At 47.9% G+C, this 22,689-nt stretch overlaps 1 protein-coding gene across 3 annotated transcripts in view; it reads right to left on the reverse strand.

The window, feature by feature from the left end:
• Positions 1–17,070, reverse strand: part of MOGAT2 (monoacylglycerol O-acyltransferase 2) — a 189,335-nt gene extending 172,265 nt beyond the window's left edge. For all 3 annotated transcript variants that reach the window (XM_077451440.1, XM_077451439.1, XM_077451441.1), the window contains exon 1: positions 16,914–17,070. In XM_077451440.1, the coding sequence (XP_077307566.1) occupies positions 16,914–17,007 (94 nt within the window). In that variant the 5' untranslated portion in view covers positions 17,008–17,070. The remainder of the gene's footprint in view (positions 1–16,913) is intronic.
• Between the last annotated feature and the right edge of the window lie 5,619 nt (positions 17,071–22,689).

The raw sequence follows: 22,689 nt of genomic DNA on the forward strand, positions 1-22,689 counted from the left end.
ATGTGTGAGACTTTTACACAGCCTGGCCACATACAGAGCACCAACATTGATGTAGTACCTTCAGACGTTCTACGAGCAAAAATGACGCATCTCATTTCTCAACCACCTATTACACTTTTGAAGGCCCTGGAGTACCAGGACAATGGAATTTCCCATAAAATGACCCCATTTTGGAAAGCAAACACCCCAACGTATAATCTGTGAGGCATAATGAGTCTTTTGAATGTTTAATTTTTTTCCAGAAGTTTTTGGAATATGTGGAAAAAAATTTAAACGCATTTTTTTTTACACAAAGTTGTCAATTTATAAGATATTTCTAACACGTAGCATGTATATAGCAAAAATGACACCCCAAAATACATTCTGCTACTCCTCCCGAGTATGGTGATACCACATGTGTAGGACTTTTACACAGCCTGGCCGCATAGAGAGGCCGAACATTGAAGTAGTACCTTCAGGCGTTCTAGGAACATAAATGACACATCTCATTTCATTCCTACCCATCACACTTTTGAAGGTCCTGGACCACCAGGACAGTGAAATTACCCACAAAATGACCCAATTTTGGAAAGCAAACACCCCAACGTATATTCTATGAGACATGGGCTGCAAATAGGTACTCGGGTACTCTGATGGGCTGGAGATAGGTACTCGGGTACTCTGATGGCCTGGTGACAGGTACTTGGGTACTCTGATGGCCTGGTGACAGGTACTCGGGTACTCTGATGGCCTGGTGACAGGTACTCGGGTACTCTGATGGCCTGGTGACAGGTACTCGGGTACTCTGATGGCCTGGTGACAGGTACGCGGGTACTCTGATGGCCTGGTGACAGGTACTCGGGTACTCTGATGGCCTGGTGACAGGTACTCGGGTACTCTGATGGCCTTGTGACAGGTACTCTGATGGTTTGGTGACTGGTATTTGGGTACTCTGAAGGGCGGTGACAGGTACTCATATGGACTGTGACAGGTACTCAGGTACTGAGATGAACTGTGACAGGTACTCGGGTACTCAGATGAACTGTGACAGGTACTCGGGTACTCAGATGGACTGTGACAGGTACTCGGGTACTCAGATGGACTGTGACAGGTACTCGGGTACTCAGATGGACTGTGACAGGTACTCGGGTACTCAGATGGACTGTGACAGGTACTCGGTACTCTAATGGATTGTGACAGGTACTCGGTACTCTAATGGACTGTGACAGGTACTCGGGTACCCTGATGGACTGCGACAGGTACTCGGGTACCCTGATGGACCGCGACAGGTACTCGGGTACCCTGATGGACCGCGACAGGTACTCGGGTACCCTGATGGACCGCGACAGGTACTCGGGTACCCTGATGGACCGTGACAGGTACTCGGGTACCCTGATGGACCGTGACAGGTACTCGGGTACCCTGATGGACCGTGACAGGTACTCGGGTACCCTGATGGACTGTGACAGGTACTCGGGTACCCTGATGGACTGTGACAGGTACTCTGGTACACAGATGGACTGTGACAGGTACTCGGGTACCCTGATGGACTGTGACAGGTACTCTGGTACACAGATGGACTGTGACAGGTACTCGGGTACCCTGATGGGCCGTGACAGGTACTCGGGTACTCTGATGTGCCGTGACAGGTACTCGGGTACTCAGATGGACTGAAACAGGTACTCGGGTACTCAGATGGACTGGAAAAGGTACCCGGGTACCCTGATGGACTGTGACAGGTACTCGGTACTCTAATGGACTGTGACAGGTACTCGGTACTCTAATGGACTGTGACAGGTACTCGGGTACCCTGATGGACTGTGACAGGTACTCAGGTACTCAGATGGGCTGTGACAGGTACTCGGTACTCTAATGGACTGTGACAGGTACTCGGTACTCTAATGGACTGTGACAGATACTCGGGTACCCTGATGGACTGTGACAGGTACTCGGTACTCTAATGGATTGTGACAGGTACTCGGTACTCTAATGGACTGTGACAGGTACTCGGGTACCCTGATGGACTATGACAGGTACTCGGGTACCCTGATGGACCGTGACAGGTACTCGGGTACCCTGATGGACTGTGGCAGGTACTCGGGTACCCTGATGGACCGTGACAGGTACTCGGGTACCCTGATGGACCGTGACAGGTACTCGGATACCCTGATGGACCGTGACAGTTACTCTGGTACCCTGATGGGCCGTGACAGGTACTCGGGTACCCTGATGGGCCGTGACAGGTACTCGGGTACTCTGATGTGCCGTGACAGGTACTCAGGTACTCTGATGGGCTGGGACAGGTACTCGGGTACTCTGATGGGCTGTGACAGGTACTCAGGTACTTTGATGGGCTGGGACAGGTACTCGGGTACTCTGATGGGCTGTGACAGGTACTCAGGTACTCAGATGGGCCGTGACAGGTACTCGGTACTCTAATGGACTGTGACAGGTACTCGGGTATTCTGATGGGCTGTGACAGGTACTCAAATACTCTGATGGACTGTGACAGGTACTCTGATGGACTGTGATTGACAGGTACTACGAGGGGTGGTGACAGGTTCTCTTTATTGGGGGGGGGGCAGGCAGGCAATCAGTGTGATTGGTGTACACTAGGCGGTAACGAGATGTTACCACAATCTCCTCCTCACACACGATCGGTGTGTGAGGAGGAGAACAACCCGGTAACATCTCGTTACCGTGGTTTGTTTACATTTTAGTGATCGGCTGTGAAAGGATCACAGCCGATCACGTGGGTAAACAGCCGGCCAATGGCTGTTTACCAGCGTCGGTGACGAGCAGTGTTCCTGGGGAACACGCCGCCACCGACGTGCACGCGCAGCGCGCTCACGATCGCGCGCATGCGCCGTGCACAGTCGGGATGTGACCATCTGTGATCGGCCGTGACTTCATCATGGCCGATCACGTGGTAAACAGCCATAACCAATGGTTGTTCACCCCCTTCGGTGGCGAGCGGTGTCTCCGTGACACGCCGCCACCAAAGAAACAGGGATGCACGCGCACGATTGCACGCATTCCCTGTTTAAACGGGAGGACGTCATATGACGGCCTCCCGCCACAATAGGTGCGCCGCCTGTCCGTCATTTGACGGCCGACGGTCAGGATCTAGTTAAAGTTCATGTGGCTGTAAAGGCAGATGTCCCAATACTTTTGGTAATATAGGGTATGGTGCCTCCTTTAAGCCTAAATAGCCCAAACCACTGCTCTGCACTCACAAGTATTGCATTCATTTTCAGGACGGTTGCACCACAGCCCTATTCACTTGAATGGGTTTCATGCCGTGGTGGTACTGCCCGTCAGATGCAACAGAGGGTATAATTCACAGCCAGCTGTTGTACAACCCCCCAAACCCAGAAGACAGCTCTCGGTGCTAGGCCATTCAGCTGCCGGGTGGGGTTAACCCACCTGCAGCTGCATATACACAAAGAGGCTGGGATGCTTATGACATCATTCCCCTAATATGGCAATGTTAGGTCATTGATGTGGCATTGGCCCAGCACATACCCATATTAGGTCAATGATGTCACAAGCATCAGTGGCGTAGCGTGGGTTGTCAGCACCCGGGGCAAGGCAAGTAATTTGTACCCCCTAACCTGTGGGCTTTTAGCACTCCCCAATAGTGATGGACGAACTTCCGACGGGACGTTTCGCGAACGCGAAATGCGAACGGACCCAAACGTTCGCGAAACAGAACGTTCGCCGCGGGCCCCATTGACTTCAATGGGAGGCGAACTTTGCAAACCTTCATGTCGAATTTGCGGCCACGTGGTAATTATTAGGGGGTAAAACGTAGTCCCACCATCTGGACAATGACATAATACATGTATGAGGTGAATTTGGGATCGATAACTACAAGCATTTTTATTTTATTTGGGAAATTGTTCTAACAATTCAGGACTATGGAGCTAATGAAGGCAATGGAGGAGAGGGAAGGTCAGGGACCAGGGTAGGCAAAGAAGAGGGTGCAGGAGATGATCACCAGCAGCGTGACATACCGGAATGACACATGCACCGTGATAGAGGCATCTGACAGCAGCACCGTAATACAGAGCACTGACAGCAGCACCGTGACATACAGCGCTGACAGCAGCACCGTGACATACAGCGCTGACAGCAGCACCGTGACATACAGCGCTGACAGCAGCACCGTGACATACAGCGCTGACAGCAGCACCGTGACATACAGCGCTGACAGCAGCACCGTGACATACAGCGCTGACAGCAGCACCGTGACATACAGCGCTGACAGCAGCACCGTGACATACAGCGCTGACAGCAGCACCGTGACATACAGCGCTGACAGCAGCACCGTGACATACAGCACTGACAGCAGCACCGTAAGCAGCCCCAGGAGGAAGTCAGCACAGCACAGGGATGGTGTGATCCCCTCATAATAAGAACCCCCAGGAGGAAGTCAGCACAGCACAGGGATAGTGTGATCCCTTCATAATAAGAACCCCCAGGAGGAAGTCAGCACAGCACAGGGATATCATAAGCAGCCCCAGTAGAAATATGACACCGCTCAACCTCTTCAAAGAGGAGGGTAGGGGCATATAGTACGGTGTGCTTTTTTGGGTCAAGGAAGTGAGCCAAATGAATTAAGAAGGTCTGTGTGCTTGATTAAAAAAATAGTTTATAGACATATACATGGTCTACTGGTCACATGTGTTGAATTCCTCCGAGATCCATGCCTCATTCATTTTTAGAAATGTGAGGTAGTTAACACTGTGGTGAGCTAGGCGAGTACGCTTATCGGTCACAATCCCCCCTGCTGCGCTGAACGTCCTTTCGGACAGGACACTGGATGAGGGGCAAGCCAACAGTTCGATTGCAAATTGGGCAAGCTCTGGCCAGAGGTCAAGCCTGCCCACCCAGTAGTCTAGGGGTTCATCACTCCTCAGAGCGTCCACATCGGCCGTTAACCCAATGTAGTCGGACACCTGACGGTCTAGGCGTTCCCTGATGCTGGATCCGGATGACACCTGTCGATGGGTCGGCTGAAAGAATGACCTCATATCCGAAGTCACCAACACATCTTCAAACCGGCCTCTTCTTGCAGGCGCTGTTGGATTGGTACCCGCAAATCCTTCTCTGGGAGTGGGAATTGCTCCTCTGCCAGCGCACGCAAAAGCAGAATGCAGCATTTCTCGAAGCAAGGCCTGGAAGTGCTGCATTCTGACAGCCCTCTGCGACGGCGGTAACATTTCCGCCATTTTGTGTTTGTACCGGGGGTCTAAGTACGTTGCCACCCAGTACTGGTCCTTGACCCTCATGCTTTTTATACGGGGGTCCCTATTAAAACACTGGAGCATGAAGGCCCCCATTTGCACTAAAGTGGAAGCGGTGTGGTGGCCTGGCTCCTGCTCATCATCCAGGATAATGTCGTCCTCTTCATTCTCCTCTCCCCATCCACGCACAACAGGGATCCCAGAAAGGTTTAAAGCATGCTCTTCTTGCTCCTGCTCATCCGCCCCGGCACCATCCTCCTCTGACTCCTCATCAGACTCCTGTTGTTGACTTGTCTCAGATAGAGTAGCCCCCCCTGGGAATTCATCCAGCATTGCGACTTCCTCATCTTCCCGCTCCTGCTCCTCCACAGCCTGATCAATGACACGACGCAATGCACGCTCCAGAAAGAAGGCATAAGGTACCATGTCACTGATGGCGCCATGGCTGCGACTGACCAGTTTGGTGATCTCCTCAAATGGCCGCAGAAGTCTGCATGTGTCGCGCATGAGCAGCCACTGGCGCGGTGAAAAAAAACCCAGCTCCCCAGAACCGTTTCTTTCGCAGAGTTCATACAGGTAGACGTTAACTGCACGTTTCTGCTGGAGCAGCCTATCAAGCATATAGAAGGTTGAGTTCCATCGCGTCGGGCAATCGCAAATAAGACGTCTGACCGGCAGATGGTGTCGCCGCTGAATGTCAGCAAGGCGAGCCATGGCCGTGTAAGATCTTCTGAAATGGGCCGAGATTTTCCTTGCCTGCCGCAAGATGTCCTGGACCCCAGGGTATTTGACAAGGAATCGCTGCACGACCAAGTTTAAGACGTGTGCCATGCACGGCACGTGCGTGATTTTGCCCTGTTTCAATGCGCTAAGCAGATTGGCACCGTTGTCACACACCACTTTACCAACTGTCAAATTGAGCGGTGTTAGCCACTCATCTGCCTGTGAACGCAAAGCTGAAAGGAGTGCCGGGCCAGTGTGGCTCTTTGCTTCCAGGCACAACAGACGCAGCACGGCATGGCAACGTCTCACCTGGCATGTGGAATAGGTTCTGGGGAGCTTGGGCGGTGCAGTGGAAGAGACGCTAGCAGCGGAAAAGGAGGAGGCAGCTGAGGAGGAGAGGGAGGAGGATGGAGTAGGAGGAGGAGAAGAAGAGTCAGGCCTGCATGCAATCCGTGGCGGTAAAACCAAATCTACACGGGTGCCACGGGTTACATGCTTGACGGCCGTCAGAAGGTTCACCCAGTGGGCAGTAAAACTGATATACCTTCCCTGCCCGTGTTTGCTAGACCACGTGTCTGTGGTCAGATGTATCTTGGCACCGACACTGTGTGCCAGAGATACATTCACTTGCCGCTGAACATGGCCATATAGCTCTGGGATGCCCTTCTCTGAGAAATACTTCCTTCCTGGGACCTTCCATTGTGGTGTTCCAATGGCCACAAATTTGCGAAAGGCCTCCGAGTCCACCAGTTTATATGGCAGTAGTTGGCGGGCTATGAGTTCTGACAAGCCAGCCGCCAACCGTTGGGCAAGAGGGTTATCCGGCATCATCATTTTTTTACGCTCAAACATTAGGCCCACGGAAGCCTGCCTTTTTGCAGAAAAATGTGAGCTTGGCGTGATGGAAGGTGGAGTGGAGGACAATTGTGAGGAGAGAGGAGAAGGAGAAGTAGAAGACGAGGCTGGACGGTGAGAGCCTGCAGTGTGGCTTTGTGTGTTCCGTTGCTCCCACTGGGCTCGGTGATGGCTGCTCATGTGCCTTCTTAAGGCGGTCGTCCCTAGGTGAGTATTGGGCTTACCGCGACTAACGCGTTGACTGCAAAGATTGCAGATGGCAACGCTATTGTCAGCAGCGGACACGTTAAAAAAAGCCCACACTGCGGAGCCATGTGCCGGTGTCCTGGGAGCGCCAGATGTGACCGTACATGGTCGATGACTCGCTCCTGATACATTTGCAGTCTGCTTTGTCCCTGCTGTGCAATGTAAGTCATTGCTGCTTCTCCTCCCTATCTGCTGGTCCATATCTCCCTCTGAACTCCCCTCCTCTTCCTCTCTTGTGGGCACCCACGTGACATCACTAGACACGTCATCATCAACGTCACCTTCCCCACCGCTATAAGTAGAGATCTCGGAGTAGGCAGCAACACCGGGGACCAACCTCCTCCTTGGGCTGATCTGGGTACTGGCGTCAGACTGCTGAGTAGCGCTTGTTGCTACCTCCTCTTCCTGATCCAATACCAAGAGTGGCTGCGCATCAGAAATGTCCTCTTGATATGGATCGGAAAATAATTCCAGTGACTCAAGCGGAAGGTATGTGGTGGTGGTGGTGGTGGTCGTGTTGTTGGTGGTAGTGTCTTTGGGGGTGCACATAGCAGAGAGTGAAGAAGAGGGTGCAGATCGAGAGGATGAGGAGGGTGCAGAAGAGTAAGGCTGAGCGAGCCACTCAACCAAGTCTGGTGCATCCTTTAAAGTAATTGAACGCACCTTCTGCAACTTCCCACTTTGGCTCAAGCCTGTTGCTCCTGCCCTACCCCTACCACCCCTGCGGAAGGGCCTGCCTCTTCCTCTGCATGTCATTTTTTAAATGACCCTGTGACAAAACTCTTAGTCCCTATACCGCTGAAGGACTGCTGCAGTATAGGTGAGCGGTCAGCAGTGGTGCACGTCAACCCTATCTATTGTGGACCTATAGCGGTCCTTACAGAACAGCAGACTGTACCGCACTCAAGCCTATGTACCGTAGCACCCTATACCAAGTTACCAGTCCTTATAAGAACTTTTGTGGAACAAGCAGGTTGTGTGTTAGTGATTAGCAGACTGTACGTCAGTCCCTATACCGCTGAAGGACTGCTGCAGTATAGGGCAGCGGTCAGCAGTGGTGCACGTCAACCCTATCTATTGTGGACCGATAGCGGTCCTTACAGAACAGCAGACTGTACCGCACTCAAGCCTATGTACCGTAGCACCCTATACCAAGTTACCAGTCCTTATAAGAACTTTTGTGGAACAAGCAGGTTGTGTGTTAGTGATTAGCAGACTGTACGTCAGTCCCTATACCGCTGAAGGACTGCTGCAGTATAGGTGAGCGGTCAGCAGTGGTGCACGTCAACCCTATCTATTGTGGACCGATAGCGGTCCTTACAGAACAGCAGACTGTACCGCACTCAAGCCTATGTACCGTAGCACCCTATACCAAGTTACCAGTCCTTATAAGAACTTTTGTGGACCAAGCAGGTTGTGTATTAGTGTTTAGCAGACTGTACGTCAGTCCCTATACCGCTGAAGGACTGCTGCAGTATAGGGCAGCGGTCAGCAGTGGTGCACGTCAACCCTATCTATTGTGGACCGATAGCGGTCCTTACAGAACAGCAGACTGTACCGCACTCAAGCCTATGTACCGTAGCACCCTATACCAAGTTACCAGTCCTTATAAGAACTTTTGTGGAACAAGCAGGTTGTGTGTTAGTGATTAGCAGACTGTACGTCAGTCCCTATACCGCTGAAGGACTGCTGCAGTATAGGGCAGCGGTCAGCAGTGGTGCACGTCAACCCTATCTATTGTGGACCGATAGCGGTCCTTACAGAACAGCAGACTGTACCGCACTCAAGCCTATGTACCGTAGCACCCTATACCAAGTTACCAGTCCTTATAAGAACTTTTGTGGAACAAGCAGGTTGTGTGTTAGTGATTAGCAGACTGTACGTCAGTCCCTATACCGCTGAAGGACTGCTGCAGTATAGGTGAGCGGTCAGCAGTGGTGCACGTCAACCCTATCTATTGTGGACCTATAGCGGTCCTTACAGAACAGCAGACTGTACCGCACTCAAGCCTATGTACCGTAGCACCCTATACCAAGTTACCAGTCCTTATAAGAACTTTTGTGGACCAAGCAGGTTGTGTATTAGTGTTTAGCAGACTGTACGTCAGTCCCTATACCGCTGAAGGACTGCTGCAGTATAGGGCAGCGGTCAGCAGTGGTGCACGTCAACCCTATCTATTGTGGACCGATAGCGGTCCTTACAGAACAGCAGACTGTACCGCACTCAAGCCTATGTACCGTAGCACCCTATACCAAGTTACCAGTCCTTATAAGAACTTTTGTGGACCAAGCAGGTTGTGTATTAGTGTTTAGCAGACTGTACGTCAGTCCCTATACCGCTGAAGGACTGCTGCAGTATAGGGCAGCGGTCAGCAGTGGTGCACGTCAACCCTATCTATTGTGGACCGATAGCGGTCCTTACAGAACAGCAGACTGTACCGCACTCAAGCCTATGTACCGTAGCACCCTATACCAAGTTACCAGTCCTTATAAGAACTTTTGTGGAACAAGCAGGTTGTGTATTAGTGTTTAGCAGACTGTACGTCAGTCCCTATACCGCTGAAGGACTGCTGCAGTATAGGGCAGCGGTCAGCAGTGGTGCACGTCAACCCTATCTATTGTGGACCGATAGCGGTCCTTACAGAACAGCAGACTGTACCGCACTCAAGCCTATGTACCGTAGCACCCTATACCAAGTTACCAGTCCTTATAAGAACTTTTGTGGAACAAGCAGGTTGTGTGTTAGTGATTAGCAGACTGTACGTCAGTCCCTATACCGCTGAAGGACTGCTGCAGTATAGGGCAGCGGTCAGCAGTGGTGCACGTCAACCCTATCTATTGTGGACCGATAGCGGTCCTTACAGAACAGCAGACTGTACCGCACTCAAGCCTATGTACCGTAGCACCCTATACCAAGTTACCAGTCCTTATAAGAACTTTTGTGGAACAAGTGAGTTGTGAATGTTTAGCAGACTGCAGCAGAAGGGCAGCAGTCAAGTATAATATCCTTTCTATATTTGGAAGAAAGAATATTATACATGTACAAGCCTATTACTGTACCACTGATACCAGTCCTGAAAAGAACCTTTGTGGAACTAATAATAACAGCAAGTCTTTAAAATTACCCTCACTGCCTGACAACACTGCTTCCTTCCTGTCCCTATACAAATTGGCAAAAAAAGAGAACGATTAGTGGTTACTGGAACAGCTCTTTTGTGGACCTTGATAGTAACAGCTAATGATGATGATGATGATGATGATGATGAAAGACTAATCTGGCTGTCCCTGTAGCATACACCGTCCTTTCCCTTTCTCTAAACTAACAAAAGACACTCAGGCTGCTGCAAGAATCAGCAGCACAGCAAACCTATCAACACCTAACACCTATACCAGTCCTGAAAAGAACTTTTGTGTACCAAATAGCTAGTGGTTTATCTCTCCCTACTCCACACAGGAACCTGTCCCTATCGTAACAGAAGAAAGAATGTAAAATGGCCACCGGATCGGGTGTATTTATAGGTTAGGGGGAATGTACAAGTGTCCATGTGCTGTCATGTCTCAATTGGCTGTCCTGTATCACATGATAAACGTGTCACCAAAGGTTAAAGTTCTTGTATACATTAAACACGTAAGTCCGCCGCGGCGAACGACGGAAAAAGGCGTTCGAACGTGCGGACCGCGAATGTCGGAAATTCGCCGCGAAACGACCGCCGGGCGAACCGTTCGGCCATCACTACTCCCCAAGTCCCTTCAAATACAATAGTACTGACCTACCCGATTCCTATACTGACCACTACACTAACCTATTTGATTTCAACACTGACCAACCCGATTCCTTTACTAAGCATTACACACTACACTGACCACTATACTGTACTATACTGTACTGTCCACTATACTGTCCACTACACTGAGAAATACACTAACCACTATACTATACTGTCCACTACACTGACCACTATACTATGCTATCCACTACACTGAGAACTACACTGACCACTATACTGTACTGTCCACTATACTGTCCACTACACTGACCATTATACTGTACTGTCCACTACACTGACCACTATACTATGCTATCCACTACACTGACCACTATACTATGCTGTCCACTACACTGAGAACTACACTGACCACTATACTGTACTGTCCACAATACTGTACTGTCTACTACACTGAGAAATACACTAACCACTATACTATACTGTCCACTACACTGAGAACTACACTGACCACTATACTATATTGTCCACTACACTGAACACTATACTGTCTCCTACACTATCCACTACACTATACTGACAACTATATTGTCCACTACACTACACTGTCCACTATACTAACCACTACACTGAGAAATACACTGTCCACTACACTGACCACTATACTGTACTTTCCACTTCACTTACCACTATACTGTCCACCACACTGACCACTATACTATACTGACCATTAGGGATGAGCTTCGTGTTCGAGTCGAACATACGTTCGACTCAAACATCGGCTGTTCGCCCGTTCGGCGAATTCCGAACGTTATGGGCCGTTCGCACCAAATTCGTGTGGCGCTCACGGCCCACCGCAGTGCATTGCTAGCTCATGATTGGCCAAGCATGCACTGTGACCCCGCATGCTTGGCCAATCACGGCGCCGGCAGCGAGGAGAGCCATGATTGGCCACAGGCAGGATGCCTGTGGCCAATCATAGCTCAGGCTGTGTAGTACACGCCCCACACTATATAAGGCCGCCAGCGCGGCGGCCTTGTGTAGTGTGTTGGCATCTGTAGCAGTTAATGGGTGTTCTGTGTACCTTCAACACAGTACACACCGATCGTTATCGGCCGATTTTTCGTTCTTGCTCTTCTGTAGTGGTTGTTGTCTGCGTGCCCTGACCGCAGTATACACCGATATATTCACCTATATATCTAGCGATATATCTATCTTTTATAATAGAGCTTGCAGTCAGTGTTAGGAGATTGTGCGTGCTGTCTGCGTGCTCTGAACGCAGTATACACCGCTATATCCACCTATATAGCTAACTATCTTGCTCGTTTTAAATAGAGCTCTCAGTCAGTGTTAGGAGATTGTGCGTGCTGTCTGCATGCTCTGAAAAAGATGGACGACAAAACAAATTATACAGGGGTGATAACCCTTCCCTATGTTTTCCAAAAAGCTTAAAAATAGTTTTTTTGGACTGGAGCTACACTTTAAAAATGTACCAGTTGAAAATTACAAACAGATTCAACTTAACACAACAAACCTACACAGTCCCTGTCTTGTTTGCACCGCCTGTATACTGCTGTTCTGAGTATATAGGGCCTGGGGGCCACACGCATTTCCTTTTTTTAATATGGGTACGGGGTTCCCCTTAATATGCGTACAAGACCCAAATAGGCTGGTAATGGGCAGGGAGGGCTACCCATGCCATTTTTCTCAATGATTTTCAATCATATTGCAGGAACCAGATATAACATTAAAACCGCAAGCAGTTTTAAATGGTGTTATTTCCGTTTAATGTCTTTTTAGTGCAGGGACTGTTCTAAACACGGGAAACACGTGGCACTTCACAGGCATACTACAGACACCCCCCAGGCACCATATTTAAAGGAATATTTCACTTTTTTTTTTTCATTTTAATCGTCATTAAAATCAGTGCTCCCGCCAAAACGCCCGTTTTTAAAAGTTTTTTTTGCAGTGACCCATGTCCCCTGAGGCAGGAGGCAGGTCCCCAAACCCTTTTTAGGACACTATCTTGCATATTAGCCGTTAAAATTAACACTTTTAATTTCGAACGTTCGAGTCCCATAGACTTCAATGGGGTTCTAAAGTTTGTACGAATTTGGGGTCCGTTTGAAAGTTCTGGTGCGAACCGAACCGGGGGGTGTTCGGCTCATCCCTACTGACCATTATACTATACTGATCACTACACTACACTGTCCACTACACTATACTAACAACTATATTGTCCACTATACTGTCCACTACACTACACTGTCCACTATACTATACTGTCCACTAAACTAAGAACTACACTGACCACTATACTATACTGTCCACTACACTACACTGTCCACTATACTATACTGTCCACTACACTGAGAACTACACTGACTACTATACTATGCTATCCACTACACTGACCACTATACTATACTGACCACTAAACTGTCTACTACACTATCCACTACACTATACTGACAACTATATTGTCCACTATACTGTCCACTACACTACACAATACACTGTCCACTACACTGACCACTATACTATATTGTCCACTACACTGACCACTATACTGTACTGTCCACTACACTGACCACTATACTATTCTGTCCACTATACTATGCTATCCACTACACTGACCACTATACTATACTGACCACTATACTGTCTACTACACTATCCACTACACTATACTGACAACTATATTGTCCACTACACTACACAATACACTGTCCACTACACTGACCACTATACTATATTGTCCACTACACTGACCACTATACTGTACTGTCCACTACACTGACCACTATACTATTCTGTCCACTATACTATGCTATCCACTACACTGACCACTATACTATGCTATCCACCACACTGACCACTATACTGACCATTATACTATACTGACCACTATACTGTCTACTACACTATCCACTACACTATACTGACAACTATATTGTCCACTACACTACACTGTCCACTATACTGACCACTACACTGAGAAATACACTGTCCACTACACTGACAACTATACTGTACTGTCCACTACACTGACCACTATACTATACTGACCATTATACTGTCTACTACACTACACTGACACTACACTGTCCATTAAACTGAGAACTACACTGACCACTATACTATACTGTCCACTACACTGAGAACTACACCGACCACTATACTATGCTATCCACTACACTGACCACTATACTATGCTATCCACTACACTGACCACTATACTATACTGTCCACTACACTGAGGACTACACTGACCACTATACTATATTGTCCACTACACTGAACACTATACTGTCCACCACACTGACCACTATACTATACTGACCACTATACTGTCTACTACACTATCCACTACACTCTACTGACAACTACACACTATACTGACCACTACACTGAGAAATACACTGTCCACTACACTGACCACTATACTATACTGTCCACTACACTGTACTTTCCACTTCACTGACCACTATACTGTCCACCACACTGAGCACTATACTATACTGTCCACTACACTGACCACTATGCTATACTGACCATTATACTGTCTACTACACTTCACTGACCACTACACTATACTGACAACTATATTGTCCACTATACTGTCCACTAAACTGACCACTAAACTGTCCACTAAACTGAGAACTACGCTGACCACTATACTATACTGTCCACTACACTGACCACTATACTGTCTACCACACTACACTGACCACTACACTATACTGTCCACTACACTGACCACTATACTATACTGACCATTATACTATACTGTATACTACACTTCACTGACCACTACACTATACTGACAACTATATTGTCCACTATACTGACCACTAAACTGATAACTACACTGACCACTATACTATACTGTCCACTACACTGACCACTATACTGTCCACTATACTGTCTACCACACTACACTGACCACTACACTATACTGTCAACTATACTGTCCATTATACTGACCACTACACTGAGAAATACACTGTCCACTACACTAACCACTATACTATACTGTCCACTATACTGACCACTATACTGTACTGTCCACTACACTGACCACTATACTATACTGTCCAATACACTGACCACTATAGTATACTGACAACTATATTGTCCACTATACTACATTACACTGTCCACTATACTGACCACTACACTGAGAAATACACTGTCCACTACGCTAACAACTATACTGTCCACTACACCATACTGACCACTATACTGAGAACTACAATACACTGACCACTATACTGACCAGTATGGTGTAGCGTGGGTTGTCAGCCCCCGGGGCAAGGCAAGTAATTTGCGCCCCCTAACCTACAGACTTTTAGCACTCCCCGAGTCCCTTCAAATACAATAGTACTGACCTACCCGATTCCTTTACTGACCACTACACTAACCTGCTTGATTTCAACACTGACCAACCCAATTCCTTTACTGACCATTACACACTACACTGACCACTATACTATACTGTCCACTACATTGACCACTATACTATACTGTCCACCACACTGAGAACTACACTGACCACTGTACTAAGAAATACACTGACCACTATACTGTCCACTACACTACTGACAACTATATTGTCCACTATACTGATCAGTACACCAAGAAATACACTGTCCACTACACTGACCACTATACTATACTGTCCACTACACTGAGAACGGCAATACACTGTCCACCACACTGACCACTATACTGTCCCCTGTACTGACCACCATACTACACTACACTGACCCCCCCCCCCCCCCCCCAAGCCAGTAACACGACTCTCACAAGGGAGTCTCACTCTCACTCTCCTTCTTGTCTGGCTGGCCTGCAGATGGAGGATAGGAGGAGAAGACAGCGGCCACTAACATTGCTTCTCTCCCCCGCGCTCTAGTTGCCATGTTCAGTGTGCAGCGCAGAGCACTGTGATTGGGCGTACGGGGGGTCATGTGTGGAGGCGGGACTTCAGGAGCGATCGTGGACAGGCCAGCTCATTGCCTCACATGACCCCCATATGCCCAATCACAGGCCACCAGACACTGAACATGGCGGCGGGAGCGCAGGGGACACAGGAATTTAAAATTAGGAGGCAGCCAGTGATACTGGCACCCCCCTAAATGACGTGCCCGGGGCCACGGCACCCCCTGCACCCCCACGCTACGCCACTGCTCAGAGGCATCCCCACCCCTTTATCTGCAGCTGTGGGGTGGGGGGTTCCCAGCCCATGGCTTATTGGCCCAGCAACGACAGCTACCACTCGCCTTCTGACTACAAAGTAACAGTGTTGCAATCTGACCACTGGGGTAGTAGAGACTGAGAAAATGCTTTCTCCTGCCTGCAGCAGACTGATGTCTAAGAAAGACAGAGGTTCTAACTCTTCACAACTCTATCTAAAAACTTAAGAGACTTTTATGGCCTCATTCATACAAGGTGTACTAAAGCATACACTTGCGGGGAGATGTATTTACCCTACGGTTGCCACATCATCCCTTTAATCTTGGACACATTAATTACACAGGTTCTGTGGCTGATTAAGGTGGTAATTAAACTCACTTGGTGACTTCTCTGCATTAAATCAGCCTCAGAACCTGTTTAATTAACATGTGTCCTGGATTAAAGAGATGAGGTGGCAACCCTAATTTACCCACATAGGGATGCTCAGGTGCACCCCCATGCAGGCAGCAGTATTCACGCCAAGTTGAGATGCGGATGTACGGGTACGGACTCTGCCCCCAATCTGACATCAATGTGCGTCTGGGGCCATGCACCCGCATGGATGACATATTTGGGAGCAGCATCTGCATCCGTGCAGCAATTGCATCCCAATTGACATGAATGGGACTGCAGGGAACACCCGTGCAAGTAAACATGGCGCCCCCCACAGGCATACCCTCTAATACACCTCGCGCAAACAAAGTCCAACTAGAGTTGCCACCTCATCCCTTTAAACCCGAACACATATTAATTACAGAGGTTCTGAGACTAATTTAATGCGGATAAGGCACCAATTGTGTTTAATTACCACCTTAAGTCAACCACAGAACCTGTGTAATTCGGTTTTAAAGGGATAAGGTGGCAACTCTAAGTCCAACAGAGATCAGTAAACGGTTCCTTACCCAGGGCCAGGAAGGAGTACACCCATTGTAGGACAGCTACCATCTGCAGCCTCCTTTTCAACGGGACCGAGCGTGGAGCAAACTCAATCGCCATGTTCTCACTGCAGACACTGAGAAGAGCTTCCTGAAAGCTGGAAATCGGGGTCCAAAGTCTGCCGGCTATTAGACGGGATGTTGCAATCCTCTGATTTGGAGCAAGGCTGCCCCGCTCACCTCAATGGTTGAACTCTAGTCAGTAATCAGTGGAAGCTTTACTCACTTATCAGCCCCGGTCTGATAATATCAGCTTTGCTCAATAGCATTTCTCTGCACAGATGCCAATTAAGCAAATATTTATCAGTCTAGATATTAATGTAAAACCCCAACTTTTACACCACTACATAAAAGATACATTTTGCTATTTAACCTTTTCGCTACCTGAGCCGTTTTTTTGCATTTTTTGAAAACGTGTTTAACCACTTGAGATTCCCGCTATAGCCAAATGACGGCTACAGCGCGGATCTCCTTTTCCGGGACTACGTCTATTGACGTAGTCCCGTGTACGAGCGGACTGCGCGCCCCCTGAGGGGCGCGCGCGGCGCGCTCTGTGATCGGCGAGTCCATGAGACTCGCCTGACCACCGATCCGTGCAAGGGGTCGATCCCGACCCCTTATCACGTGATCAGCTATCAGCCAATGACAGCTGATCAGGTGATATAACGGAGCCGGTAATCGGCTAGTATTCCTCCTCGCGCTGACAGCGCGAGGAGAAAAGAAAAAGCCGATCACCGACGGCCGTGATCGGGACAGCAGTCCCGATCACTGCCAGCAATGCAAGCGCCCACCTGCCCACTGCCAGTGCCCACCTGCCCCCTGCAGTGCCACCCTAATAAAAAGTAAGTGCCCCCCGTCAGTGCCACCCAGCAGTGCCCATAGTGCCACCCAGCAGTGCCCACAGTGCCACCCAGCAGTGCCACCCACAGTGCCACCCACAGTGCCCACAATCTGCCTCAAAGGTGCTGCACCCCAGTGCCGCCCATCAGTGCCCAGCAGTGCCGCCCATCAGTGTCCAGCAGTGCCGCCCATCAGTGCCCAGCAGTGCCACCTATCAGAGCCACCTATCAGTGCCACCTGTCAGTGCCCATCAGTCCCATCTATCAGTGGTACCTATCAGTGCCCATCCGTGCCACCCATCCGTGCCATCTTATCTGTGCACATCTTTGCCCATCAGTGCCGCCTTATCTGTGCCCATCGGTGCCGCCTTATCTGTGCCTATTAGTGCCGCCTTAACTATGCCTATCAGTGCCCACCAGTGCAGCCTATCAGTGCCCACCAATGCAGCCTATCAGTGCCCACCAATGCAGCCCATCAGTGCCCACCAATGCAGCCTATCAGTGCCGCCTAATCAGCGCACTTCAATGAAGGAGAAAAATGACCCGTTTGCAAAATTATATAACAAACCATTAAAACATGATTTTTTTTTTTTTTGCATCTTTTTTTGTTTGTTTAGCAAAAAATAAAACTCCGAGCTGTAACTAAATACCACCAAAAGAAAGCTCTATTTGTGGGAAAAAAATGATAAAAATTTCATTTGGGTACAGTGTTGTATGCCCGCGCAATTGTCATTCAAAGTGCATCAGCGCTGAAAGCTGAAAATTGGTCTGGGACTGAGGGGGGTTTAAGTGCCCAGTAAGCAAGTGGTTAAAAAACATATACAGTATCTTACAAAAGTGAGTACACCCCTCACATTTTTGTAAATATTTTATGATACCTTTTCATGTGACAACACTGAAGAAATGACACTTTGCTACAATGTAATGTAGTGAGTGTACAGCTTGTATAACAGTGTCAATTTGCTGTCACCTCAAAATAATTCAACACACAGCCATTAATGTCTAAACCGCTGGCAACAAAAGTGAGTACACCCCTAAGTGAAAATGTCCAAATTGGGCCCAAAGTGTGAATATTTTGTGTGGCCACCATTATTTTCCAGCACTGCCTTAACCCTCTTGGGCATGGAGTTCACCAGAGCTTCACAGGCTGCCACTGCAGTCCTCTTCCACTCCTCTATGACGGCATCACAGAGCTGGTGGATGTTAGAGACCTTGTGCTCCTCCCACCTTTCGTTTGAGGATGCCCCACAGATGCTCAATAGGGTTTAGGTCTGGAGACATGCTTGGTCAGTCCATTACCCTAAGCTTCTTTAGCAAGGCAGTGGTCATCTTGGAGGTGTGTTTGGGGTTATCATGTTGGAATACTGCCCTGCGGCCCAGTCTCTGAAGGGATGGGATCATGCTTTGCTTCAGTATATCACAGTACATGTTGGCATTCATGGTTCCCTCAATGATCTGTAGCTCTCCAGTGCCGGCAGCACTCATGCAGCCCCAGACCATGACACTCCCACCACCATGCTTGACTGTAGGCAAGACACCCTTGTCTTTATACTCCTCACCTGGTTGCTGCCACACACGCTTGACACCATCTAAACCAAATAAGTTTATCTTGGTCTCATCAGACCACAGGACATGGTTCCAGTAATCCATGTACTTAGTCTGCTTGTCTTCAGCAAACTGTTTGCGGGCTTCCTTGTGCATCATCTTTAGAAGAAGCTTCCTTCTGGGACAACAGCCATGAAAACCAATTTGATGCAGTGTGCTGCGTATGGTGTGAGCACTGACAGGCTGACCCCCCCCCCAACATGTCAACCTCTGCAGCAATGCCAGCAGCACTCATACGTCTATTTCCCAAAGACAACCTCTGGATATGACGCTGAGCACGTGCACTCAACCGCTTTGGTCGACCATGACGAGGCCTGTTCTGAGTGGAACTTGTCCCGTTAAACCGCTGTATGGTCTTGGCCTCCATGCTGCAGCTTCTTTCAGGGCCTTGGCAATCTTCTTGGCCATCTTTATGTAGAGCAGGGGTGCCCAACCAGTGGCCTGGGGGCCACATATGGCCCGCTACATCATGTTCTGGGTTGGTGGGTTGGCAAGCCCAGATCACGGGTTACCGACCTACCATCCCAGAGGATCAGTGTTTTGAATGAAGCTGGCAGTAGAGGAAGCAAGCGGCTGCAGAGTGGAGCCGCATAAGCCGATGCTTCCTGTATAGCACCAGCTCCTGTCACCAGTGGAGTGATGAGTGATGCGGTGACCAAATGCATCGGCCTGGGACAGCAACAGCCAGCAATACCTGAATGAAAGACTGTGATTTAAGGTAATTTTATTACTAAAATCACAGTGTATTTATGGGCATATCTGTCTTCAGTGGTTACTGGGCTACTTTCAAACTGATCCACAGGTGCAGCACTGTGCGCCTGCAAGTGACCTGCACCAAGCCATAGACTTCTGTTATTACCTGCAGGTTTTCAGAAAAAGTGCACCATACCTGTAGGATATAATAGGATTTGATGGCAATGTGCAGCTAACCCACAGGAAAGCCACAGTTACACTACGCTGTATCTGCGTTGCTGGTAAACCACAGCAAATCAATGTGAAAGCAGCCTTAGGCCCCTTTCACATGATCGGTCCGACCCAATCGGAGCCTCAATTCACCTCTTTGGAGAGGCAAATGTAAATGAACTTATGTTCATTTAAGCCCGCCTACCTCCAATCCGATCCGCAAAAAAAAAAAAAAAACACAGAGGGAGATCTGCCCCCATCTGTCTGATCAGATCAGAGGACCCATAGAGTAGAGCGGACTGTGTCCAGTCTGCATATGCGGATCTGTCAAACGCCCGCTCTGCCCCTCTCATTGTGGCCCGCGACCGGTTACCATGTCTCTTAAGTGGCCCTCTCTCTTCAAAAGGTTGGGCACCCCTGATCTAGAGCAACGGTATGAGAGAGTGAGAGCGGTAACACCAAATTTAACACACCTGCTCCCCATTCACACCTGAGACTTGCAACACTAACGAGTCACATGACACGATGAGGAAAAATGGCTAATTGGGCCCAATTTGGACATTTTCACTCAGGGGTGTACTCACTTTAGTTGCCAGCGGTTTAGATATTAATGGCTGTGTGTTGAGTTATTTTGAGGGGACAGCAAATTTACACTGTTATACAAGCTGTACACTCACTACTTTACATTGTAGCAAAGTGTCATTTCTTCAGCGTTGTCACATGAAAAGATATAATAAGATATTTACAAAAATGTGTGGGGTGTACTCACTTTTGGGAGATATTGTATTTTCTGAAAGCAGACACCTTAGAGAATAAAATAGCGGTAGTTCCAATGTTTTGTGTCACGTGATATTACCGCAAAGGTCTAAGAAACGCGTACATTTTAGTAAACACGCTAATGTGAATTTTAGGGCAGACAAATGCAATAAACTACCAACATTTTGAATAAAATATAAAAGATGAGGTTGCACCGAGTAAATAGATCCCCAACATGTCAAACCTTGAATTTACATGCGCCTGTGAAATGGTGACAAACGTCAGTATCCTATATTTTCTTTAAGCAATGCATTAAAAGCCCCATATAGGTCATCAGTTTAGTGTTATGGGGGGGGGGGGGGGTCTGGTGCTAGAAATATTGCTCTCACTCTGGCATGCGTGGTGATATGTAACATGCATATCGCAATCAGCGTTTTCATGTGTAGGTGCCCTCGATCTGTGCGTTTACGTTATGTCTAGAAATGTGTTGGTGGGGGGACTCCAAAAAAAAAAATTTTGGTGGGGGGGGGATTTGCTTCTATATCTGGTCTCCCGCAGTACACAGAACATGAAAATGCAATCATTTTAGTAAATATAAACTGATAAATATCTTTTTCTGATCAGCAGTATATAGCAGTCTTGTGATTTCTATCAGTGCCTGATTAAAGCTTGTACGAGATGTTTTTATTCTCCCCTGACTGTCCTATGAGGCTGCATGACCCCCAACCTTCTCTCTGGACAGTACTGATTGGTCCTGTGCTAGAGCTCAAGAATCGTTATCACGATTTTTTTTCCCCCTGTTGAGATCCTGACAAAAGTGTTTCACGATTCTTTCTGAAGCCACAGCGTCAAAAGAAAGGAAGAAAAAAAATCCACAACATTCTTTAGCAGTGGAACATAAGTGTAAACATTGTAACAATTTGTCAAAGGAATGGACTTCTGTGTGTAAATGAGGAAAGTTTAACCACTTATAGCACTAAACCTTTTTCTGAAATTTGTTGGTTTCAAGTTAAAATAATTTTTTTTGCTAGAAAATTACTTAGAACCCCCAAACATTATATATATATATATTTTTTAGTAGAGACCCTAAAGAATAAAATGGTGGTTGTTGCAATATTTTATGTTACACCATATTTGCACAGCGGTCTTTCAAATGTAGTTTGTTTGCAAAAAATAAACAAAAAAAATAACCAGTAAAGTTAGTCCAATTTTTTTTGTATAATGTGAAAGATTTTACGTCACAAGAATCGTGATCTTTTTATTCTAAGCAAAAAAATAGTGATGCTAATTTTGTCCGGAATCGTGCAGCTCTACCCTGTGCTGATCACATGCACATGAAGGAGAAAAAAAAAAACTCTCTAGCAATACACCAACTGAGCATGTGCAGAGTGTCCCCTAGCCTCTGTACTATCAGGAGATAGATTTGGGGACTGTGGAAGAAGAGGACGATGAGAGAAGACAGGATCAAACAGCCTTTTTACACAATGCAGAGGATTAACCCCTTAGGGTTCTACAGTGAGTATAACAAGCATGCTTTACTGCATATACAGACTGATTTTACAATTTTGTGGGTTTAGCAACACCATATCCCTTTTTTTTCAATCACTTAAGGGACAAAAAGTCCCCTATGTGATTTTTTT

Source organism: Lithobates pipiens, unplaced genomic scaffold (assembly GCF_037356315.1).
Source record: "Lithobates pipiens isolate NorthernLeopardFrog02 unplaced genomic scaffold, aLitPip1_a1.2 Scaffold_23, whole genome shotgun sequence".
NCBI lineage: Eukaryota > Metazoa > Chordata > Amphibia > Anura > Ranidae > Lithobates > Lithobates pipiens.